This window comes from Knufia obscura, assembly GCF_036327395.1.
Source record: "Knufia obscura strain CCFEE 5817 isolate CBS 148926 chromosome Unknown scaffold_19, whole genome shotgun sequence".
NCBI lineage: Eukaryota > Fungi > Ascomycota > Eurotiomycetes > Chaetothyriales > Trichomeriaceae > Knufia > Knufia obscura.
The window spans coordinates 251428-272666 of record NW_027042705.1 but is presented as its reverse complement, the minus strand read 5'-3'; the positions used below and the strand labels follow the sequence as shown (position 1 = coordinate 272666).

At 51.0% G+C, this 21239-nt stretch overlaps 9 protein-coding genes across 9 annotated transcripts; 5 read left to right on the top strand and 4 right to left on the bottom strand.

Annotated features, from left to right (window-relative positions):
* Nucleotides 1-72: 72 nt before the first annotated feature.
* On the bottom strand, nt 73-1559 carry PMZ80_010683 (uncharacterized protein; the record flags this gene model as incomplete). The annotated part of the gene is made up of 4 exons (XM_064879071.1): nt 73-890; nt 936-1010; nt 1061-1180; nt 1226-1559. The coding sequence occupies 4 exons, from the start codon at nt 1557-1559 to the stop codon at nt 73-75; spliced, it is 1347 nt and encodes a 448-aa protein (XP_064725232.1).
* A 1330-nt stretch (nt 1560-2889) lies between these two features.
* PMZ80_010682 (uncharacterized protein) lies at nt 2890-3963 on the bottom strand (the record flags this gene model as incomplete). The annotated part of the gene is made up of 1 exon (XM_064879070.1): nt 2890-3963. One exon carries the CDS (start codon nt 3961-3963, stop codon nt 2890-2892), a length of 1074 nt encoding a protein of 357 aa, XP_064725231.1.
* Nucleotides 3964-4790: 827 nt separating this feature from the next.
* SSF1 (rRNA-binding ribosome biosynthesis protein) lies at nt 4791-6131 on the top strand (the record flags this gene model as incomplete). The annotated part of the gene is made up of 1 exon (XM_064879069.1): nt 4791-6131. The coding sequence occupies one exon, from the start codon at nt 4791-4793 to the stop codon at nt 6129-6131; it is 1341 nt and encodes a 446-aa protein (XP_064725230.1).
* A 1127-nt stretch (nt 6132-7258) lies between these two features.
* FKH2 (transcription factor) lies at nt 7259-9625 on the top strand (the record flags this gene model as incomplete). The annotated part of the gene is made up of 1 exon (XM_064879068.1): nt 7259-9625. One exon carries the CDS (start codon nt 7259-7261, stop codon nt 9623-9625), a length of 2367 nt encoding a protein of 788 aa, XP_064725229.1.
* Nucleotides 9626-10883: 1258 nt separating this feature from the next.
* On the bottom strand, nt 10884-12176 carry PMZ80_010679 (uncharacterized protein; the record flags this gene model as incomplete). The annotated part of the gene is made up of 1 exon (XM_064879067.1): nt 10884-12176. One exon carries the CDS (start codon nt 12174-12176, stop codon nt 10884-10886), a length of 1293 nt encoding a protein of 430 aa, XP_064725228.1.
* A 649-nt stretch (nt 12177-12825) lies between these two features.
* On the bottom strand, nt 12826-13855 carry PMZ80_010678 (uncharacterized protein; the record flags this gene model as incomplete). The annotated part of the gene is made up of 2 exons (XM_064879066.1): nt 12826-12867; nt 12917-13855. 2 exons carry the CDS (start codon nt 13853-13855, stop codon nt 12826-12828), a joined length of 981 nt encoding a protein of 326 aa, XP_064725227.1.
* A 2582-nt stretch (nt 13856-16437) lies between these two features.
* Nucleotides 16438-16971, top strand: PMZ80_010677 (uncharacterized protein; the record flags this gene model as incomplete). Its single annotated transcript, XM_064879065.1, has 1 exon — nt 16438-16971. The coding sequence occupies one exon, from the start codon at nt 16438-16440 to the stop codon at nt 16969-16971; it is 534 nt and encodes a 177-aa protein (XP_064725226.1).
* A 247-nt stretch (nt 16972-17218) lies between these two features.
* PMZ80_010676 (uncharacterized protein) lies at nt 17219-18448 on the top strand (the record flags this gene model as incomplete). Its single annotated transcript, XM_064879064.1, has 1 exon — nt 17219-18448. One exon carries the CDS (start codon nt 17219-17221, stop codon nt 18446-18448), a length of 1230 nt encoding a protein of 409 aa, XP_064725225.1.
* An 844-nt stretch (nt 18449-19292) lies between these two features.
* On the top strand, nt 19293-20943 carry PMZ80_010675 (uncharacterized protein; the record flags this gene model as incomplete). Its single annotated transcript, XM_064879063.1, has 2 exons — nt 19293-19747; nt 19797-20943. 2 exons carry the CDS (start codon nt 19293-19295, stop codon nt 20941-20943), a joined length of 1602 nt encoding a protein of 533 aa, XP_064725224.1.
* Between the last annotated feature and the right edge of the window lie 296 nt (nt 20944-21239).

Sequence of the window (21239 nt, the reverse complement as noted above, 5' to 3'; positions counted from 1 at the left end):
CATACCAATGACAGCACGGCCTGATCACGACAGAGGTCCAACAGGATGCTTGCTTGTGCCATATTCCTGGTCTCAAGCCGAAGCCGAACGTCTGCCATCTTCATTGAAGCTAGGCATAGTGATCCCTAAACCACGAGCCGACTCCTCAGGTGTCTTTGCCAACTTCAGTGCGAGCAAGACATAAGCAGCTTCTTCGTCTTCTGGCAAAATATGCTGGCCCAACCACCCAACATCACGGACATTGCTTGAAGGAATATTGATAGGGCTTCGCTGGCAAAAACGAATGCTCTCAACAGTGGGACGGACTGGAATGGTTTTGGGTGAGATCTCTGGCGATGAGCATCGTGTCGGAGGTGTCATGGGCGCATGGTAGCGGGGGTTGTACTGGGCCAGGATGTCTCTGGGTGTTGGTAGCTGTCTTTCTGGATGTGGTACTGAACGAGGAGGTTGTCTCGGGGTGTTGATAGGTGTAAAGAGATTACGGTAGGGAGGTGCTGGTGTCGAGGTGGCAGTATCATAGCCATCGTCAGATGTAATGTCAGATGCGTACGGACTGCTGTAGGGACTGGTATAGGTCGACTCGGCTTTCTTCATCTTCTTGGCTTGCGCAGCCTTCAAGCGTCGAGGCGTTGGCGTGTTCGGAGTGTGAGGCAGAGAGACCGGAGTCGGAATTGGAGTGGCGCATGCTTCTTGTTCGCGGAATCTCCTCGCTTGTTCTGTGCAGAATTTCGTGATCGCTGGATCAATTGTCATGTCGCCGAACCCCTCCTCGCCAGGCTTGATGCAGATGCTAGGAAAGTCGTGACCGAAGACTGGTGTCAGCGCATACCTGACGTCGTAGCAGAATGTCGCAGCAATTGCTTTCGCAGCAGCATGTGGTATCCAGTACCCTAGGACGGCATTAGCGGTGAGTGGTCATGGCTAGTGAAACCTACCTTGAGCGACAAGAGCACCACCTGTGATGCTGTGGCAGACCTCTCTAAGTCCGGGATTGCGATTGAGCATCTTAGCTGGAGTAGTCTGATTACTGTCAGCATTATCCATGTCCACGGACGCATACTTGCCTTCGAATGACCAGTACACTTGAAAAGTGGTGTGGTTCTGACGAGACCAATGTTGTAGTCCCACAGTATGCTGTAGACATGATCGTCTCCTGGCACCTTGAAAGTGTACTGAAACACTGCCTCACGTCAGCTAGGTAGGCAAAGAGGGGCGAGTGATCTACCTTCCAAGTATTCTCGATGAGTCTTCTCGAGGAAAGATTTCTTCTCGCTATTGTATGGTATGTGTCTTGGATAGTCTGCTATCTCTCCAAAGGGCGAGACTTCGAACTGCTGATGGTACGCTGCAAGCTTCTCGTCTTGATACTCATCAGGAGGGAATCGACATTCACCTCGAACCGGTCCAGGAGTGAACACTGGTGCATCCTTAGTAAGCTTGGCTTTCTTGCGAGGCGAGTAGATTTCTGTCATGGTGGGACTAGGTCCCGGTGTGAGCGGCATGGTATTGCCATCGTTCTTGTCCGCCATGGGATTGAGTAAAGATTTGATGGCAGCCATTGGGGAAGCAATATGAGCGAGGGATGAATCTCAAGAATTGATGGAGGCTTTCGATCGATTTGAATGCTACGAGCAGCAATCGAAGGACGGAGAACAAACAAGGTCAGTCTTTCAAGGCTGTGGTCTTTTTTGATGGCAGACAGGCTGGTTTTGTCTCGAAGAAGGAGAGTTGTCGGGACGAGCTCAGAAGAGATTTCATCTTGCAGGCAAGCACGCGCGATATTCTGGTTGTTGAAAGTCTGGCCTGATCTGTCAAAGACGTGTTCACCGACGAGTATCGAAGGCACTGGATCCGTTCTTCGTTTGCTGTGACGAATCAAAGAGCCGCTTTGACAGATCAGCTCGACCCCAGTGGCCAGGCGGTGGATATGCCTCTTGGACTGGTTGTCGGTGAGGAAGGATGCAGGTTGTTTTGAGCCAGGGAGGGACACCGAACATATTCATACTCAAGGAACTTCATCAGAGACTAGTATCGACGCCTCCCGTCGCCTGTCATGACTGGTTGCTCCGAAAGCACGGACGGTGACGAGGTCATGAACCAAGCTCAGAGCGGCTGCCTTACCCGTGACCGACGGCTCAACTCACCACGCATCGCTAATATCATGCTGAGTGATACTGCTGAGCATCTTCTCGGAAGATTGACATCTTTCGCAAGGTGACGGCTTTCGCCATGCGTGAGGGCATCGTGCGCGGTACAAGTCCATATCCGTGCCAACTTAGGTCGGAGTGGGTCAGGTCCAGTCGTGGCGCGGTTGGTGTAACACAAAAATGGAAGATCGTTGTTGGGTATTGCTCAAACGACTTTTCGAACAAAGAAAGTCCTGCCCAGGACTGCTTCATCTGATGCAGGTTCCGTACAACCTGATCTGCACAGTACATCTTGTTTGCTCAGAGTTTCCACCTCATCAATGCTTCCGCGTTTTCAATGTCGCAAGATCCTTGAGCACTCGTGGTGGCCATGGCCTTAGCTTACCTATTAGCGTTGCTGGCTGTGTTCATTGCAAGATGACCCAGCAGATTAGTAGGAGATATTTCTCTGCCTGTTCCTGCCTGTGAGATTACAGGAAAGGCGTGCCATCATTGCTGGTCTTGGTTCGTGACAAACGAGGAAAGAGCTCGATCGTGCCACGGTCGGGAGAAATTCAGCCTTCAGGGCACTCCTCCAAGCCTTAGGAGCCTCATAAATCTCGGGACATGAGAGGTGGAGATTCCTACTAGGAGTCACCAGAAAGACGGCATTGGAGGCCTCCAACTATTACTCACAGGCACGAGGGAAGGCACTAAAGACAAGAAACATCTATGCTTTACCACACACTATCTCTAGACACTGCTACAGTCTGGCCTGAGGCTTGACAAACTGGTTTGCACCACTGAGTAACTGATGTGCCTCGGCAACTATCTCCTTCACAATCTCTTCAGCGGACTGCTCTGGTTTATTGACGAGGCCTGTTACCTGACCGGCAGGGTCGCAAGTTGATTGGTCCTCAATTTCTTCTGTCAGCTTGCCCTCCTTGGCAAGCTTGTCCAATTCATGTTCCATGACCAACACACCCTGGGCTTGAAGTGCCTGGATTTCTCCCTTTCGGTTTTGCTCCCAATCTGCAACATACGCGCTCTTGATAGCACGCAGCGGACGTCCGGTCCAAACGGTGCTCTTGATGGTGGCATCGAAACCACCATCAATGATGGCTTGCTTCGCGAGCTTGGAGGCGCCTGATTCCTTCGCTGTCACGAATCTCGTGCCCATCCACACTGCGCTAGCACCAAACATGAGTGATGCTGCAAGGCCTCGTCCGTCTGCAATACCCCCAGCTGCTACCAACTGCACAGGCTTGCCGGTAAGAGGAGATTTGTACTGCTTGCAGATATCTGCACAAGCTGGCAGCAAGACACTAGTCGGGATCTCGCCAGTGTGACCACCGCCTTCGCCTCCTTGAGCGCAGATGAAATCAGCTCCGACCGCGCATGCTCTGTGTACATGTTTCGGGTGACCGATCATATTCATGTAGAGCACGCCATGCTTGTGCAGCTTGTCAACGACAGCCTTCGGGGGAACGCCAACAGCACAAACAAACAGCTTAGCGCCACTCTCGATGATCACGTCGATAAGCTCATCAAGTCCACCCTTCGTGTAATCGTAATTCGTCTTCCGGGCCGATCCACCAACTTGCGGAATGAGAAGATCTACGCCAAAGGGTAATGAGGGATCTCGGAGGCTCGCCTTGAGCTCCTGTAACATCTCTCGTAGCATTGGAGTAGTATAGCCTATGCCTCCGAGGACACCTATACCACCAGCGTTGGACACGGCGGCAGCCAATGGTACACCAGCGACCTTGCCCATGCCCGCTAGCATGATCGGGTGCTTAATGCCCAGCTGCTCCGTGATCGGTGTGGTCAAAGACATGGTAGCAGGTAGCTGAATACAAGCCGAGACGGGCTGTGATTCTGCTGGGCTGTAGCAGTAATGTTGGGGACAACAAGGATGCTGACTATTCCAGGTGAGGCAAGACTGTATCTCTGACAAGTCTCTGCTCCGACAGGAAGATGGTATGGAAGGTATAAGTAGTAGTTTTCTACAAGGAGGTCGCTTACATGGTAACATGAGAGCTTCTGTCAGGCCGGCTGGCCATGTGCGACCCCACACGCTTCGGCAGGCAGCTCGAGATTGACCCTGATCCCGAGGCTCGGGACGGATCAAGCCATACCGAATTGGTCAACGCTGCAGTCAAACGAGACTCTCTAGACACAACCGATACAGCAAGTCGGTCATGTTCAAGGAATGACAATTGCTGATATACCCTAGATCAACGAATAGTCACCTGCTGCAGCATGAGTGCGATAGCAATTCTATCTTTCTCCGTAACAGCTTTAACCTAGTCAACGTGCACTCCTAGTTTTCCGAGCACTGTATAATTGGTCAGTAACAGTAGCGAACCTAGGCTTAGCGGTCATGATCTGCTCTAGAGTACAGTGCTCCTGTGCTGTGTCGAGGGATGTAACCGGTGATTAGATGCACCTAAGCAAGCTTCGATAAAAGTGACAACGACATGCTTGACCATAGTTCACAGTGTTTGAGTGTAGAGGGAGAGAAACAAGTATTTGCGACGCTAATAGCACCGTTTTGCGCTAGTGAGATAAGCGATAAGGACTCCAAAAAGTTTCGACTCAAGTTGTCGGTCGTTACTAGAGGAAAGTTGGGTGTATCTCTCTTTGAGGCCTGACCCTCACAATATGGCGAAAGCACGGAAAAAGAAGAGGTCACAACCAGGCGGCGCCAATGGTATGGTCTCCGGCAAGCCAGGCACATCCAATCGACTCAATGTACCTCAGAGCATGGTCATTCGAATGGGCGCAGGTGATATTGGAACAAGTGTCAGCCAGCTGGCAGCAGACTTTCGAGAAGTCGTACAACCACACACAGCAGCCAGACTGAAGGAGCGCAAATCGAATAAGCTGAGAGACTATACAACAATGGCAGGACCATTGGGAGTAACACATTTCTTCCTCTTCTCACGGTCGGAGAATGGCAATGTACATCTGAGGTTCGCGCTGCATCCTCGTGGCCCAACGTTGCAGTTCCGGGTAGACGACTACGTGCTAGCGAAGGACATTCAGCACATCCAGAAGCGATCAAGAGCTGGTTGGCAAGAAGCTTTCGCATCTCCGCCTCTTCTGGTCCAGCATGGAATGATGTCTTCCGAAGATTACCTCGCAGACAAGCCCAAGGAAAAACAGCTCGAATCGCTTACACAGACCATGTTCAACGCCATGTTTCCTGTCATTACGCCCGCAACGACGAAGCTCGAGAAGATCAAACGGATACTACTGCTGAAAAGAGAACGGCAAGAGGATGGTACATTCGTAATCAACCTGAGACATTATGCAATTACTCAGAGGAGGACTGGCATGTCGAGAAGGATTAAGCGACTGGACCCACAGGAACAAAAGAGGAGGGAGAGGAAAGGAGCTGCCTTACCGAATCTTGGCCAACTCGAAGACGCAGCAGATTATGTCCTGAACCCGGAAGACGGTGGCTATACCTCTGCGAGCGAAACAGAACTCGACACAGATAACGAGGTCGAGGTTGTGCAGACAACGACGAGGAAAGTCTTGAGCAAGAAAGACATGGAGAAGCTGAGGAGTGGTGATAACAAGGATCAGCCGACGAAGACACGATCGAACGTGGAGAAACGAGCAATCAAGTTGGTCGAGCTAGGCCCACGGATGAGGCTGCGGCTAGTCAAGGTGGAAGAAGGACTATCGGAGGGTCGTGTCATGTGGAACGAGTTTATCACCAAATCGAAAACAGAAGAGAAAGAATTAGATCAGAAATGGAGCGAGAAGCGCAAGCTGAGGGAGGAGCGTCGCCAACAGCAGAAAGAGAATGTCGAGAAAAAGAAGAAGACCAAAGACCAAACCAAATCGAATACTGCTGAGAACGGTGAGGTCCAAGTGTCGGATGACGAAAGTCTTGATACGGACGAAGTGGAGGATATGCTTGATGATGAGATGCACGATGATCTGGAAGCCGAGGACGCGGACGAAATCGAGGAAGACGAGATGGAAGAGTGAGCATTCATGTCTTTTTCCCTAGGAGGAAATTATTCGAGTCATAACAGCCACTGTCAGACGAAGCTGCCCCAGTTGCAGCACGGACATTTGCATCAACCCGCACGGCCTCCTTATGGAATATTAGCTGGGAGAATCAGAGGCAGATCTAGTCGACCACGCTTCCATAAGATACTGAGCTCGGACCTCTCACTCTAGGAGCCGTGCACGGGAGCGGTGACAGCCCTGGAGCTCATGAGCTTCCGCTTTGGTATTTCACTGCTTGGCACACTCGGCAGGCTTACCAAATTACTACTGTGTGAGTCGATAGCGTTTGAGGGGTGACTTCGACAATAGGGATAAAGCATTGTATGGACGTGGTACCCAAATCCACGCTGCTCGAGATATGGGCTATTGATGATGATTTAGTCGTCAGTCGGACACGGCATGTGGTAAAGGAACTCAAGGAATTACGGTACGGTGCATCCGTGATATGAGGGCATTATTATTGAAAAACGGCAGCCGCAGCCGAAGAAGTGATGTAAGTGTTGTCTTTTTCGCGGCAGGTAAACAGATGCTCGGGTGTGCTTCAGACGCCAGAATTGGGTAGCCTGAATGAGTATTATGATGGCAGTATGGTTTCATTATTGTCAGAACCTGTATGAGCACCTAGACATGGCTGCTCATGTACTCACGAGACTCTAAGAATGGTCCACGTTGATTTAGCCCGTCTCATACTCGAAAAAATAAGCCTCATCGTGGGCGCTGCCGACCCAGAAAAGGCGCTGGGGAGCGCGTTTCGCGCTAATTATTACATACGCGAATCGAGTTTGGTTTGCATCCTCTCGCCCTCGACAACCTTGTCTTCTTCCTGCACACGGGTTTGCATCCTTTCACACCTGTCGCACATCGATAATACACCTGAAGCCTACAACCGTATCACGGTGTCAACGTTTACGGTCATCGCTCGTTTGCAGTAAAAAAACACACAATCCGCGAAAATAGTTTGGTTCTCTGTTCGGCTTCTAGTGACGAATCATGCTGCCCACCTCGAAAATCAACAAACAATAAATTTCGCAGAATACCCAAAATACACCTTCAGGAGGGCGCCATACCCAGTCCCTTTTGCGGCCGAGGGAAGAACGACCAAGATGGCACCTTCCAAACGAAAGACGGCAGCGCGCCGGGAAGCGACAGCGATACTATCACCGGCAGCCACCGCGTTGGATTCTTCGCCCACCACACGTCCCTCGACTAAAAAGCGCAAAATCAACACACCAAGACAATCTAGGAAAGCGAGATCGCCTACACCTGAATTAGTCCCGCACGACGAAAACAACGAATCTGAGGATGATGAAACATTGTCCTCGAGCGATCTGATAGACTCGGTGATCTCTTACCTGGCTACATCCAAAGAACCGGTGACAGTTGCTCAAGAACATGCAAATGAAGTTGCGGGAACAGAAACAATTCGAGCCTTCGCCAAAATTGCAGGAAAAGATTGGACCTACTATGTACATGAGCAAATAGTGAATATTGGGAGGCCTCCAGACGAAAGACAGATACCGCCACCCGTACTTGGTGTATCGAGTCCAGTACAGGATCTGAAGGAGCAGTTCCCTGTCCACATCGACCTCGGTCCAAGCAAGATTGTCTCTCGCCACCACGCCTCGATCTATTATGACGGTGATGCACCTGACGGCGGTGGCTGGTTCGTGCGAGTGAATGGTCGCAATGGTGTCAGAGTCGACAATCACTTGCTGAAGCGCGGTGCGAAGGCTCAATTGCACTCTGGGGCGATCGTAGAAATCGCTAGCACACAGATGATGTTTGTAATGCCGAACGAAAAAGTGCAGATTGACCAATACTTCGTCGATCGGGCCAAAAGCTTGGCCACAGGAGAGGCTGTTCCAGGAGAATCCGACAGAGACACAGAACCTGAGAGACCTAAGGTTGAGAATGGCATTGAGGATGTCTCAGGATTTCCGTCACTAGCTCCTGCACCGCCAAACTTCAAGCGAGCCAGTACGCCTCCACCCACGGATGGAAGAAACCAAAGAGCAATTTTCGATAACAAAACAACAATGTCCCCGATGTATGGTCGAGGAATGATGATGGAAAGCACACAAGAAATCGACTATAGCCGCGACTCAGCCAAAGATCTCAAACCTCCTTACAGCTATGCTCATATGATAGCACAAGCGATATTCTCAAACGAAGAGGAAAAATTGACCTTGGCCAACATCTACAGCTTCATCGCAGATAGATATGCCTTTTACCGTCATTCAAATAGTGGTTGGCAGAACAGTATCAGGCACAATCTCTCGCTGAACAAAGCTTTCCAAAAAGTCCCTCGAAGAACAGATGAGCCCGGGAAAGGTATGAAATGGCAGATTGCACCAGAGTACCGACAAGAGTATCTCAAGAAAATGCAACGCAAGGGTGGCGCGTCTAGTAATCCGTCATCACCTGCAGCAGCGAAGGATGTCAACCCGAATTTTCGAGGCCCAAATGGTCAAAATCTAGGCTACGACACATCAATGGTCAGCTCCTTCTCAGCACGAGACCCTCAAGGCCCGAAGATGAATATGTCCTTTCCACCCTACCCTCAGATTGGCGGCCCACAACAAATGGCTGCACCGCCTTATTCTTCGCAACCGCTACCGCACAACACCTCGACTCCCCAACGAAGTCGTGCGAATACAAACAACACATTGCCAGAGAACGGCGCTCTTGAAGATTCACCTCTACCACAATATCCCGGAGCTCGCTCACGACAGAACAACGGGCCATTTTACACACTTCCCACATCCTCTGGAGCACCTCAGCAATCACCGGGCAACCCAACACTGTCCTCTTCCTACCTCGACACGCCTTTTCACCCCTCTCAACACATGGTTACACCCGCTCCACTGCGGCAGAATCCTCGCCTCGCACCACCTAGTACTCTGGTAGCACCTAGCAAGTTCATGCCAGAATCTTCACCAGCGGGTCCAGGACTATTCTGGAAAGGCTTCCTCGGAGGTGCCACGCCTGGCCCACCAGGATCTGCCCTTCCACCAGACATGAGTCCAATCAAAGGCGAAGGCTTTGCTACGGCTCGTAGAAACGGAGTCGAGGATCGAGATATCATGAGTTCGAGTCCACCGCCCATGGATGGGCTAGGCAGCCCAAGCAAGCCAGCAAGAGGCCGTGGCTCGCCAACACGTGGCTCACAGCCAATCAAGCAGGAGGAGCCACACGAGAACAGGGTTGCAGCTGGATCTGTTCCACAACAAAACGGCAGAAACGGCTTGGGCCTAACAGAAGGTAGCGGTAATGGCCGGCTCAGCTTCGGGCCAGGATCCGCGCCAGCGTTCAACCTTGGTCCGCCACATTCAGGTGCGCTACCGATCAGCCACCACGATAACAAAGACGATGATGACGACGACGATGGCGGTATCGACCTTGCGAAGGGATTTGCGCCGATCAGCAGCTTTTCGAGTCAACGAGGCGGAGGTATGGCGACAAAGAGCTAGTGGCTTTCCGTTTACCACCCTGAGTTGCCTATTGACCCGCAGCTGATGGATGAGGTGAAGATCAAGAAAGATGAAGATCACGAGATGTTATGAATAAAGGAAACGAGTTGAGGAGACAAGAATGTACAGTACTGTTTTATTAGCGTGATGTTATGAGCTACAAGATTGATGCATGAATAAGATATCGGAGTCTGGGTGGGTGGATTGGGTTCATACTCGGGAAGGAGCTATTGACATGTTTTTGCACCAATGTGCTAGGTACGAACATCATCGCAGGTAGGAAAAATGCATCATAAGATCCGCCTCTATGAGCCGTTCCGGTAGTCGATCACATTCCAACCTTTCTCTCATTTCCATCCTCCACTTTTCATGCTTTCCTTACACATGAGGCTGCTACATCATGCGCCACACATACACCACCCCCTCACATCCTAACACAATAACACTCCCCATCCTCATCATAACACACCCGAGCACCCGCCATCCACTCCTTCCGAAAATACGTCACAGCTGGCTGTCCATATCTGCACACGAACTTCGCTTCCATTATGGTCGGTATCCACTTCGGTATGGCGCTTGCGAGGTTGACGAACGCGAATGTATCTGAGTGGTGAGGGCTGCGGATCCAGATGGTGTATAGATCGTGAAGGATGATTTCGACAAGTTCTGTTGGGAGGGTGTTGATGTTGGTCATGTTGGGTGTGACTCTGGTGGTCGTCAGTGAGTGCATTGCGGTGGGCTGGTATGTACAACGTACGATGAAAGGGGGTTGAGAGTTACTGGTGAGTGCAGTGTGAGTATCGTGAATGGGTTCTGCAGCTGCCGCGCTGAAGGGAAGGATAGCTATCGTTGGTGAAGGGCACGAAGTCTCAATAAGCTGTTTTTACAACGTGAACTACTTGTCCGAGTGCGGATCGAATTCACCGTCTCACTGTTTGCATGAAATCAGCTTTTCACTTGAGTCTTCACTCGACGATTCTATCGCTTATCGTTCTTGGTAGCTTACTACACCGTTGCCAAAGAATACTGCATTTGACTCGAATGTCACTTCGGTCTGCTGCCAGATTCGATGTCCTATAGGCGTCCTGTATAGGGTGGTACCCGCCTCTAATGCGAGTCCAGCTGCGAGCCTTCCTGCAGAGCTTTATGTGAATCTGGCAATAGCCACATATCAAGCCGATAAGCAGTCAATGCACGACCTGATTCATTTCGTTCTTGCTTCTGAGCTCAGGCGCAGGCCTTGCTCCCCCCACCCAGCTCACTTCAATTCCACCTTCTCGCCCTCAACCACAATTTCCACACTCCTCCCACCATCATCCAAACTCCTCCTCCCAGCCTCCAATATCGCCGTCGTCAGCACCGTATTCCCCACAGTCGGCAATCCCAACCTATCAACATCCTCCAACTTCAACTTCCCCGAATTGACCTTACTAGCATAATCCACAAACTTCTCAAAGCTCACATATCCATACCCGGACTGTCCGGCGAAATTGCCCTCTTCGTCAGGTGCATATCGCATGTAGAACGGGTTGTACCAGTGCAGACCAACCTGTACCTCGGGTGTAGCGTCTGGGTAGTTATCTGATACGACTTCATATCCTCGCTTCGCTTGGTTCGTGTTGATCTCGCCGTGGGACGCAATGTAGTGGAAATGTTGCTGGCTGTGGACGCCTGCGTTTTGTGGTGCTGTCCAGCTCGCTGTGTAGACACCTGTCGCAACCTTGCCTTTGAGCTCGGGCCTCGTATTCACCCAGTCGACGAGGAGCGTGATCGTGTCTTCTGTGCCGGCCACGCTGCCAACAGACTCGCTGATACCTGTGCTTCCGCTTGCTCGGACTAGCTTAGGCACCCAGCCCGCATCGCGAACCATCCACTCGCAGATATCGATGTGGTGCGAGTTGAGGTAGTAACTGATATCCGACTCCTTGCCCGCCCACGACGCAAAAGTCTTAAGCTGGGACTTTGGCTGCGACATATACGAGTACCAGTAGTTGAAGTCGCCGAGGTTCTTGGCTCGGAATTTGGCATCGGTGTATGCTGGGTCGTACCGCTTGTGGTGTTCGATGTAGACTAGGACGTTGTGTTTCTTGGCTTCGGAGAGGAGGTGGAGGTGTTCTGAGAGTAGTTTCGTCGCGGGCTTGGTGATGAGGACGTGGTGGTCGCGCTGAATGGCGTAGAGCGCGATTGGGTAGTGTGTTGGGTCGGGTGTGAAGATAGTTACTGCGCTGCCTTTGGGGAGGGCGTCGATGGCGGACTTGTATGCTTCCGGGTCGGTTTTGTCGTCGGCTGGGAAGGATGTAAATGTGACGTCGAGGTTGTTGTAGACTTGTTGGATGTTCTTTTGGAGATGTTCGCGGATGGCTGGGTATTTCTTGCCGCTTACGCCGACCATGGAGAGGTCGCCGACTTTGCCTCGCCGGCGGAGGTCGAACATCGTTAGGCCTACTACGCCGATTTTCTTGTCGGAGGTTGAGGCGGCGCCGGTGGATGCCACGTAGCCGGTTGTGTATTCGCCTGTGCCGACCATGAGGACGGCTGGTGGAGACGTCATTGTGATAATTGTTGCGTTGATTTACTCGTTGGGATCGAATGCGATTCAGAATCTGCGATCTGGTTGTGGGCTGAGTTTGTGACCAGCTGGGGTCTCGTCGAGAGTGATGTTCCCTTCGTTGCTTAGAGCCACTTGGTGCCAAGGTACCCCTGTGTGTAGAGGACTTCTGTGGGGATTTAGTCGAGCAGCAGTTGCCACAATTGAGCTTGCTTGAAGTTAGTCAGAAGCAGGACTGATATGTTAGGTACAGACACATTCAGTTGCAATTTCGAGAGCGGCGGCTTATGTACTTGGTCAATGCATCCTTGAAATTGAGACGTCGGGTTTCGAGGATAGAATGCCGCTCTCAAAAGGATGGTTTCTCCAAAGTGGAGTGGCATGGTGGGCGGAGAAATGCTTCTGTATCCGTCTGCGAAGGCTAATAGAGTTCTGATACGAAAACAGCTGCGACACAAACTTACGATTGGTGGTGGAAATTGCCTATTTGGAGTGCTGTACACACGATACTTGGCGTGCCTCAGACCTTGATACTGTAACCTCCTTCTTCATATATTGGCCTGGTGCGTCTCAGCACAACGAGACCAGCCCCGCACTCATGAATAGCCCGGTACAGCACACGCAACACCTCCTTGACCTGTGTTGCATGCGTCTATGTTGGTTCCAATTCATACAGCGCCTCCCAATCTGATCGCTATTCTCGTTAGCTTCAAAGACTTGCGGTATTGAACCAGCTTACGTACCTCATCCCAAGACCCGGGCACCATTCTCTGACCATCGCATTTTGTAGACAGCAGTTTGAGGCCACTTTCGCCATAGCTGCAGGTGATCTTCATGTTGTAGTAGTCCGCAGACCTATTCAATTCGTGTCCGTCTTCGCCTTGAAGTTCTTCGAGAGTGTAGTGGTTGTGGGGTGCCTCAAGCTTGAGTGTCACGGAGATATGACCAGGCACAGGCTCCTCGAGTTTACGTAGCATGTTCGTGAATTCGCTATACAATAAAATATCTTTGTAATCTCGAGCGGACTCCAGCATAGCAAGGAGGTCTTCGTTGGTCTGCGCACAAAGTATGTGATCAGGGTTGCCGTCTTCGAGATCGAACACAGTGAACGGCCAATAAAGAGTCAGGTGTCGCAGGTTCCCGAACACGGCCCAGGGTATATTGGCATCGATCTCGTCAAAATATATTGCCATGGAATGTACATTCTCAATGATCAACTGTCGGATCTCTCTGTGGTAGCTGGCTCTTGTCAATTTCCAATCTGGGTCTTCTTGCTCTCGATAGGGAAAGTCTTTCACGAAGACTTGTGTACGATATGGAGGCCTAGGCCGAGAAGGTGACAGTTCGTAGGCATTCGTGGAATACCCCAACAAGTCCGAAAGATCTCCATTTACTTCAATGAGATCTAGCTCGCCACTAAACAACTTCGGATCTGCCTGGATATCTTGCACAAGTCGGTGAAAGTGCTTGCAAGTCAGGGAGAGCATCAAGGCGTCGTACACGCACGATGACCAGATCCTGGCTGTAGATCTTCTATCTGCCTTTTCGTGTTTCTCGAGAGTGGCTTTCCATCCTCCAAGGCAGAACCGTACAATGTGTTGTTGCAGCTCGACCGGAAGGTCGTAGAAGGGGGAGCGCTGCTGCGTGTCGATGGTCTGTGTCGACATCAAGACTATGGACATTGCTGATGGCACTTGCGCGGCTCAGGCGTGACCTTTTTAAGTTCGCTGAGATATTTGCCGCGTTGGGACAACACAGAGAATCGTAAAGTTTCAGACAGTTGTAATGGTCAGAACCCGAAGGTGCATTCGGCGTTCGCCTTAGTCGCTTCCAGTACTAAATCGGTGAGAGGTAACAGAGCATTTCGGGTTGCATCTAAAGCTGTTTTACCTTAGGCTTCCTCCACCACCCGTGGTTCTGCTTCCTCGTAATGAAGTTGATCCTTGCCAAAAGCAGAACTAACATCTTACATAGACGCTGGCCATTAACTAAGCAACGTTATCGAGCAGAGTGTTGCGCATCTGACATTATCACTGACTCATGATGCCGTCGCGATGACAAGGTGTTAACAACTATTCGAAGCCCCCCATGCACAAAAGACTGGCTCGCGGTCACATGTCTGATGCCTGAGGCACTCGCCAAGAGATCTTGACTAGCGCCCACTTCGGACTTGCGGTTTTGGCTGCGGCCATCGTCTTTCGCGAAAAGAGACGACTACATAATTTCACCTACCACGTCGACCAAGTACTACAGTCAAGATGACGAAGGGTACTTCCAGCTTCGGAAAGCGCCACAACAAGGTCAGCACCAGCAAGAGTAGGACAAGCGAGCAGGCCGTTGACGGAATTACAGACGCACACACTTTGCCGACGATGCGGTAGACGATCGCTGCATATCCAAAAGCACACTTGCTCAAACTGCGGCTACCCAGCAGCCAAGGTCAGAAAGTACAACTGGTCCGAGAAGGCTAAGAGAAGGAAGACCACAGGTGAGGATGCGTGATGTTTCCAGACAAGAATTGGACTGACATTATGGGAAGGTACCGGCCGAATGCGATCAATGTCGACTGTCAACCGAAAATTCAAGAACGGCTTCCAGTTGGGCACACCGAAGGGCGCTCGGGGACCAGCAAACCAGTAGATCTGAAATGACGGCGGCTGGAAGGCGGTGTTTGTGTGTTTGGGACGAGACTATCACGATTCGCACGGCAGATGATGTGCCAGATGAGATATTGAATGGAACAATCACGAAGCGCCGTTGCAGGAGCATGCTGTGCTCACATTGACGAGCAATACGGCATTTCACGAAGAGGCATTTCTGGTGGACGATCAGCAAGATTAAAAGCGGATATTGCTATAGTCACACAACTACAGAACCCGTTGTAGACTCGTAGTCGGCGCGGGCATTCTCGTTCCAATTTTCATACCCATCAAGCTTGCCAAGCATTTTCAGCATCTTGTCGTAGAAATTTGTCAAGCATTTCCCTCGCATCATTCGTGAAGATGACCTCTGTAATACCTCCGGTATTGGCATCATACATCCAACAATGCATAGACGAGCGCTCGTTGACGTTGTTGACGTCGGTCCTTGACACGCCCACGAATTGGGTGCTTACCAGATTTCTAGTTTCTGCATTCCACCAACATAACCACGGGCAGTCACCAGCGGTGGCCTTGCCTGACAATGCTGTCGCCGTTGAAAACAGGATCATCTTTGTGAGCGTGTATCGATCACTTGACACCTGGATCGAACTTGCCAGGAAATGTGTAAGCTACGCTACATATCAAGACTTAGGCTTGACGCGCTGCTGACTGCGACTGCTAGGGTCTGAATTTGCATGATGTTCTGACATCCTCAAAGCTGTGCTACGTTGATGGCTTGTCGCTTCCAGGAAGACAACTACCTGGGATACTGCCGCTTGAAACCATCACGCTCAAAGATTTGGACCGATGTCTAACTACGGCAATCAAGACTCTGTCTGATCAAAATCGATCCAGCAAGATCATTGTTGTCTTCGACGGACTCGATTTCTTGCTCGCCTGCCAGCCCAAGATCACTTCGCACGACGTTCAGCAAATGCTAGTCGAACTACAACCACGGGTCCACGGTGTTGTTGCTACATGTGCAGCTGACAGTGCCCTGCTGCATCAAACAGACGCTGCTGCGACGCCGCTTGAGCTCGAACACACGACGCTTGCCAGAGGCCTGGCACATCAAGCGAGGTGGGTGTTCCAGTTGCGACCATTGGAGACAGGTCAGAGCAAAGAGGTTAGCGGAAGTGTTCGGGTGAGCAAAGGTGGTGCTTGGGAAAGTATCGACAATGCGACTGTGCTGGACGAGGGCGAATGGCTGTTTCATGCCAGAAATGATGGAGGGGTCAAGATATGGGGTAGGGGTGAAGCATGATACCTGAGAAGACGAGCCGAACGTATAACTCTCGACATCTGTCGCTCATCCAAACTGCGCATCGGCAATTCCGATGCATTGACATAGTATGATACCAGCAAAAGCAACATCGCCCATCGCAAGAGCCGCGCTCCAGAGCGGATCACTTCCGCACCAAATGACGAAAATTCCCTTCACTGGTCTGGAATTAGTCAACCACGCGATGCCGACTCCTAATTATTTCACTATGACAAACATGTAAATAATAGTCTCCTCTAGTTCTATACTGTCTATAGACGTGCCCTGTGGGAGCTACACCATCAATTGACACGATACAAAATCCTTGAGCATTCCGCAACCAATCAGCGCATCGATCAAGATGGATCCAGCAAAATACACCTACCCTTGGCCTCTTGAGGGCTACGGAGAGCAAGAGCCTCTGCCAGAAGTACAGCTAACCGACAAGTCGATAGAAAACCCTCAAACAAACAAGCTTTCATCCTCTTACACCACATTCACCACACCCCTTGCCAACGGCATCCGTGGCGCCTTTGATATCCACATTTACTACAGCCATCACGACGAGCAGGAAACAGCTTTCGCTCGCGCGCTTTGGGAACGTATACGGCGGGAGTTCCCCGAGCTTCGCATATACAAATTCTGGGATCGTCCCGTCGGACCACATTTCATAACCATGTTCGAGGTGAACCTCTTCACACCTGCTCAATTTGGTGCTTTTGTGCCGTGGCTGGCGATCAACAGGGGCCCGTTGAGCGTGCTTATCCATCCTAACACAGTCAATGAGCAGGGCGAGGCGGCGGAGGATGAGGAAGAGAGGAATCATACGCAACGTGCGCTTTGGATGGGTGAACGTTTGCCGGTTAGGACGAAAGTATTCCATAAGGGCCGCTGATCAGAGCCGTGATAAGGGCTCCCAAGAAATGAGACGGAAACTATGCATCTGCAGTTACAGTGTCCTCCCGCATTGCTTCAGAACTAGTATCTTGAAAAGGCAGTTGCGACTGACCGAACGACGCGACGCGTTCCTTCCTTGTGATGTGCGGAGCTGAAATTTGATGCAGCGCTCCGCGGCTTTTGCTTTTTCAGCTCGAGTTTTTTAATCCCTCAATAACTGCTCAGCTTTGACTTCAAAAGTCATCATGTCGTACGTTGACAAGGAGTTGCAGAGAACCCAAGCACAACCAATTTGTGCAGACATCGCCCCGCACCAACAATCACCACCCAACCAAACACATGAGGTGGAAGATCGTTTTCATCAAGAATACACGCAGACATGGACAGCCGTCAACAGCAAGCGTTCTGCAACTCCTCCGAGCCATTTCAGTGACCCGCAGACGCGAGACCTTCTCGGTGACGGACCCACTGTCATCTCCAACCGCTCAGCTGTAGAGCAGCGTCTAGACGAGCTCGGCATATATAGAGATGCTGACGTAGATCCTAGCAAAGTTCAGCATAGTTATGGCCTACATCCGTCAGTTGAGGCAGACCAGCAGCACTCCCCAGAAATTGCAGACAGCGAGGATCAGGACGTCGTTGATGATAGTGCTATGGACGACTTTTCTGAATTCCTTGCAGACCACGTCAACTCATCTCCGCAAGAATCTTCTTTTGCCACACAGAAGCCTCAAGAGTCTGGAAAAGAGGACGAACAACCAGTAACGAAAACAACACGGTCACGAGGTGGGCGAAAGAGTAAGAGCAGTGAGAAACATACCAAGAACAGTCATATCAGTAAGCCGCCGGCACGAAAACTCCGCGAGCGAACATTGAGGCAAGAGATGCCTTTTAAGATAGACAAAGTCGAACAGAGTCTAGCTAGAAAAGGAGTCAAGACAACGGAATCAGACCTAGAGGAAGAATTGTATGAGCAGATCCATGCAACCAAGAAGAAGACACGACAGACTGTTAGTAAGGAGTCGAAGAAGAACCCAAAGAAGAGCACACGACGGCCGTTGGCAGAGCGTAAGAACTTGCCATCGCCAACGCCAACGCCATCCGCATTCACCGACATATATGAAGATCCTGAACCGGAGCCAGATGTTCTTCAGACAATAATTCGGACACGATTGGATGGTTTTGGCAAGGGTCACCTGCCGATAGTCCTCAGCAGCTCCCACTCAACATCTGCTCTATTCGAGGCAATTGCGCAGAAATGGCGATCCGGGCTCAAAGGTCGAAATATCAATCACTGTATCATCTCCTTCCCTTGGCTAGCTACCCTAGGCGAGGACGACAACATCGTTATGTTTGGGGAGAATGACGATGATGTGTACACGTGTATGCTTAAGAAGATTCGAGAAGCGCCCACCTGGAAAGAGGTGGGACGGTGCGAGATCGATCTGATGATATACCCTGACGAGAAGGACTGAGGTTGATGTCTGGATGGAATGTCTACGACGACGAAAAGGTCAATCGTGGAAATAATATGCAAGCTTCGGTGCAAGTCGAATGTGGTAGACTAACAAGTGCTAGACCGGCAGCTAGCAAATGCGGTCAACTACCGGCTTCAGTCTAGCAATCGACAGGGTCTGTACACGTGCATTAGCTGCCTCGGAGGAAAGACTAGCATCGGCACGACAGGATGTGGAGCTTTCCTGTTTCAGCATCGCTCTCACATCTCAGGGGTGTGAACATCTGCGGCATAGCATAAAGCGAGTGGAAGGTGTGAGGATGCAGGCTCAGCGCTGGTATAGCATTGTAGCGATTATCATTCTAGTGAAAGATGTGCGCATTATGTGAAAGTCAAACAAGGCAGGGCAGTAGAGTTTGTGTACGGAGTAATAATAGACTTGATCTTCACTGTTTCGCGGCAACGAGGACAAGCCCGAACTTTCCTGCATAAACTAGCTTGTGTACCCCAGGAAACTTACATTTGTCAGGAGTCCACGCCAGAAGCCATCGACGTCTGCAGCTCGAGCATACGCTCCGACAGTGACAGTTGTAATCGAGAAGTACAGCTAGTAGATGCACAGTTTGCACGCAGCAGAATCACTTGTACGGCACACTGAATGCGATGACCGTAGGCTGCGCATAATCAACGGCGTCAGCACTGCGAGCGGCCTTTCAGTCCCTGGCTCGGGCTGCACCTTCCACAACCCTGCAATCTCTCACGCTTCTCACTCCCGTCGCAGCTAAAGCAGAGCAAATCTGCAGTCGAGGGCAGTCACGACCTGAGAAGTCTCCGCGATATCCCCAAATCTGTCGACTCTCACCATGTCAACCGACGAGCACCCTTCACGTTCCGACTCTGCACGCCGAACAACCTCTTTTGGATCTCTTATCAAACGGACAAAGTCCAATGACCTCTTAGGTGAACGCAAGTCGTCTGGTTCTCGCTTACGGAAGAAGAGCTTGGAAGGTGAACGGAGGCCGTCGATAAAGGACACACCACCAGCATTACCCACTGTCACTCCTCAACAAGCCATCGAGTCCTTTGGGGGTGAAGACTACACACCGGCTCCAGTCATGTTTGCAAGGACTGTCAACGGCATGCAGGGTGCACCGCCAGTCCCGCCAATGCCGACCAATTTGCAAGACAATGCTGTCGACCCATATGCCAGGTCGGAAAGCATGACCCATCGTTCTCGTTACAGCTATGCCCAGAGCACCTCCAGCGCTGTCAATAGCCCAAGGAGGGTACGCAGAAGGAAGGATCCGACTCCATACAAGTAAGTTGTTGACTCCTAGCACAAGGTGTTGTTGTTGACATAGCCGTAGCATCTTGGTTATTGGTGCAAAGAATTCGGGCAAGACCTCGTTCATCAACTTCCTCAAGAGCTCCTTAGCCCTGCCTCCCAGGAAACAGGCGAGCCGCCCGTCGGACACCGACCTTCCCCCGATGATCAAGTCTCATCACAACTTCACCTACCACTATCAAGAGATCGAAGTCGACCGTGAAAGAGTTGGCTTGACGTTATGGGACTCGCAGGGCTTAGAGAAAGGTGTTGTTGACCTGCAACTGCGGGAGCTGACAACCTTTGTCGAAAGTAAATTCGAAGAGACCTTTGCTGAGGAACAGAAAGTCGTAAGATCCCCTGGTGTGAGAGATACTGAGATACACTGCATTTTCATGGTGCTTGATCCTTCTCGTCTGGATACAAACATGCAGCTTGCACAAGAAGGTCCAACTACCACCAGCCGAATCGCAAAGACCACTCGCATAATCGGTGCTCTGGACGAGGACTTCGATCTGCAAGTCTTGAAGAGCTTCCAAGGAAAGACCACCGTTGTGCCAATCATCAGCAAGGCCGACACAGTCACTACCGCTCACATGTCACATCTGAAACAGATGGTCTGGCAAAGTCTCAAACAAGCTGGTCTTGATCCTCTCGAAGCACTCAATATTGCTGGAGACAGCGATGACCAGTTCGATGAAGAAGATGAAGATGGCCTCAACGGCAACGATGACGGCGAAGATGTCAGTCCTCCTGGTTCGCCGCGTACTGACGACTCGGACGATGTGCACAACCCGAAGAACGGAGACTCGAAACGGCACCACAGCAGAAATATTTCCAAAGCTTCCCTCTCGAGTCTGATGATGGACAGCGGCTATGTGCCTATGTCCATTCTGAGTCCAGACATCCACTCGCTCGATCCCGCAAATGGTCCAGTTGGCAGGAAGTTCCCCTGGGGCTTCGCAGATCCATACAATCCCGAGCACTGCGATTTCTCCAAGCTCAAGGACGCGGTCTTCGGCGAGTGGCGGAATGAGGTTCGAGAAGCTAGCCGTGAGATCTTCTACGAACGATGGAGGACAAACCGTCTTAATCGACAAGCTGCTGCCAAGCTCAGCAATACCGCTGCACCGAGGAAGTCTTCGGCTGGTATCCCTATTCAGCTTAAAACCGGCAAGAGTCGATTCTGATCGACAGAGTACCTAGCCATTGGACACACAGATGACAAGCAATACCGCAAGAAATTCGACGAAGCAGAAACATAGCACAGACTAAAATTGGCGGGATGCAAGGGCGGGTGCTTTCATCCCTTGCATAGGAATAGTTCGGAGATGACTATACATGCATTGAGCTTCAGAGATACCACTACTACATTCACACCGTTTATCAGCGCAGGAGCAAGTTGGAAGCAAAGAGTTGGTTGGAGACGTCCCTTGAGATCAGTTGTTTTATTGAGTTCAGCAAGCAAGCAAGCAAGCAGGCCAAC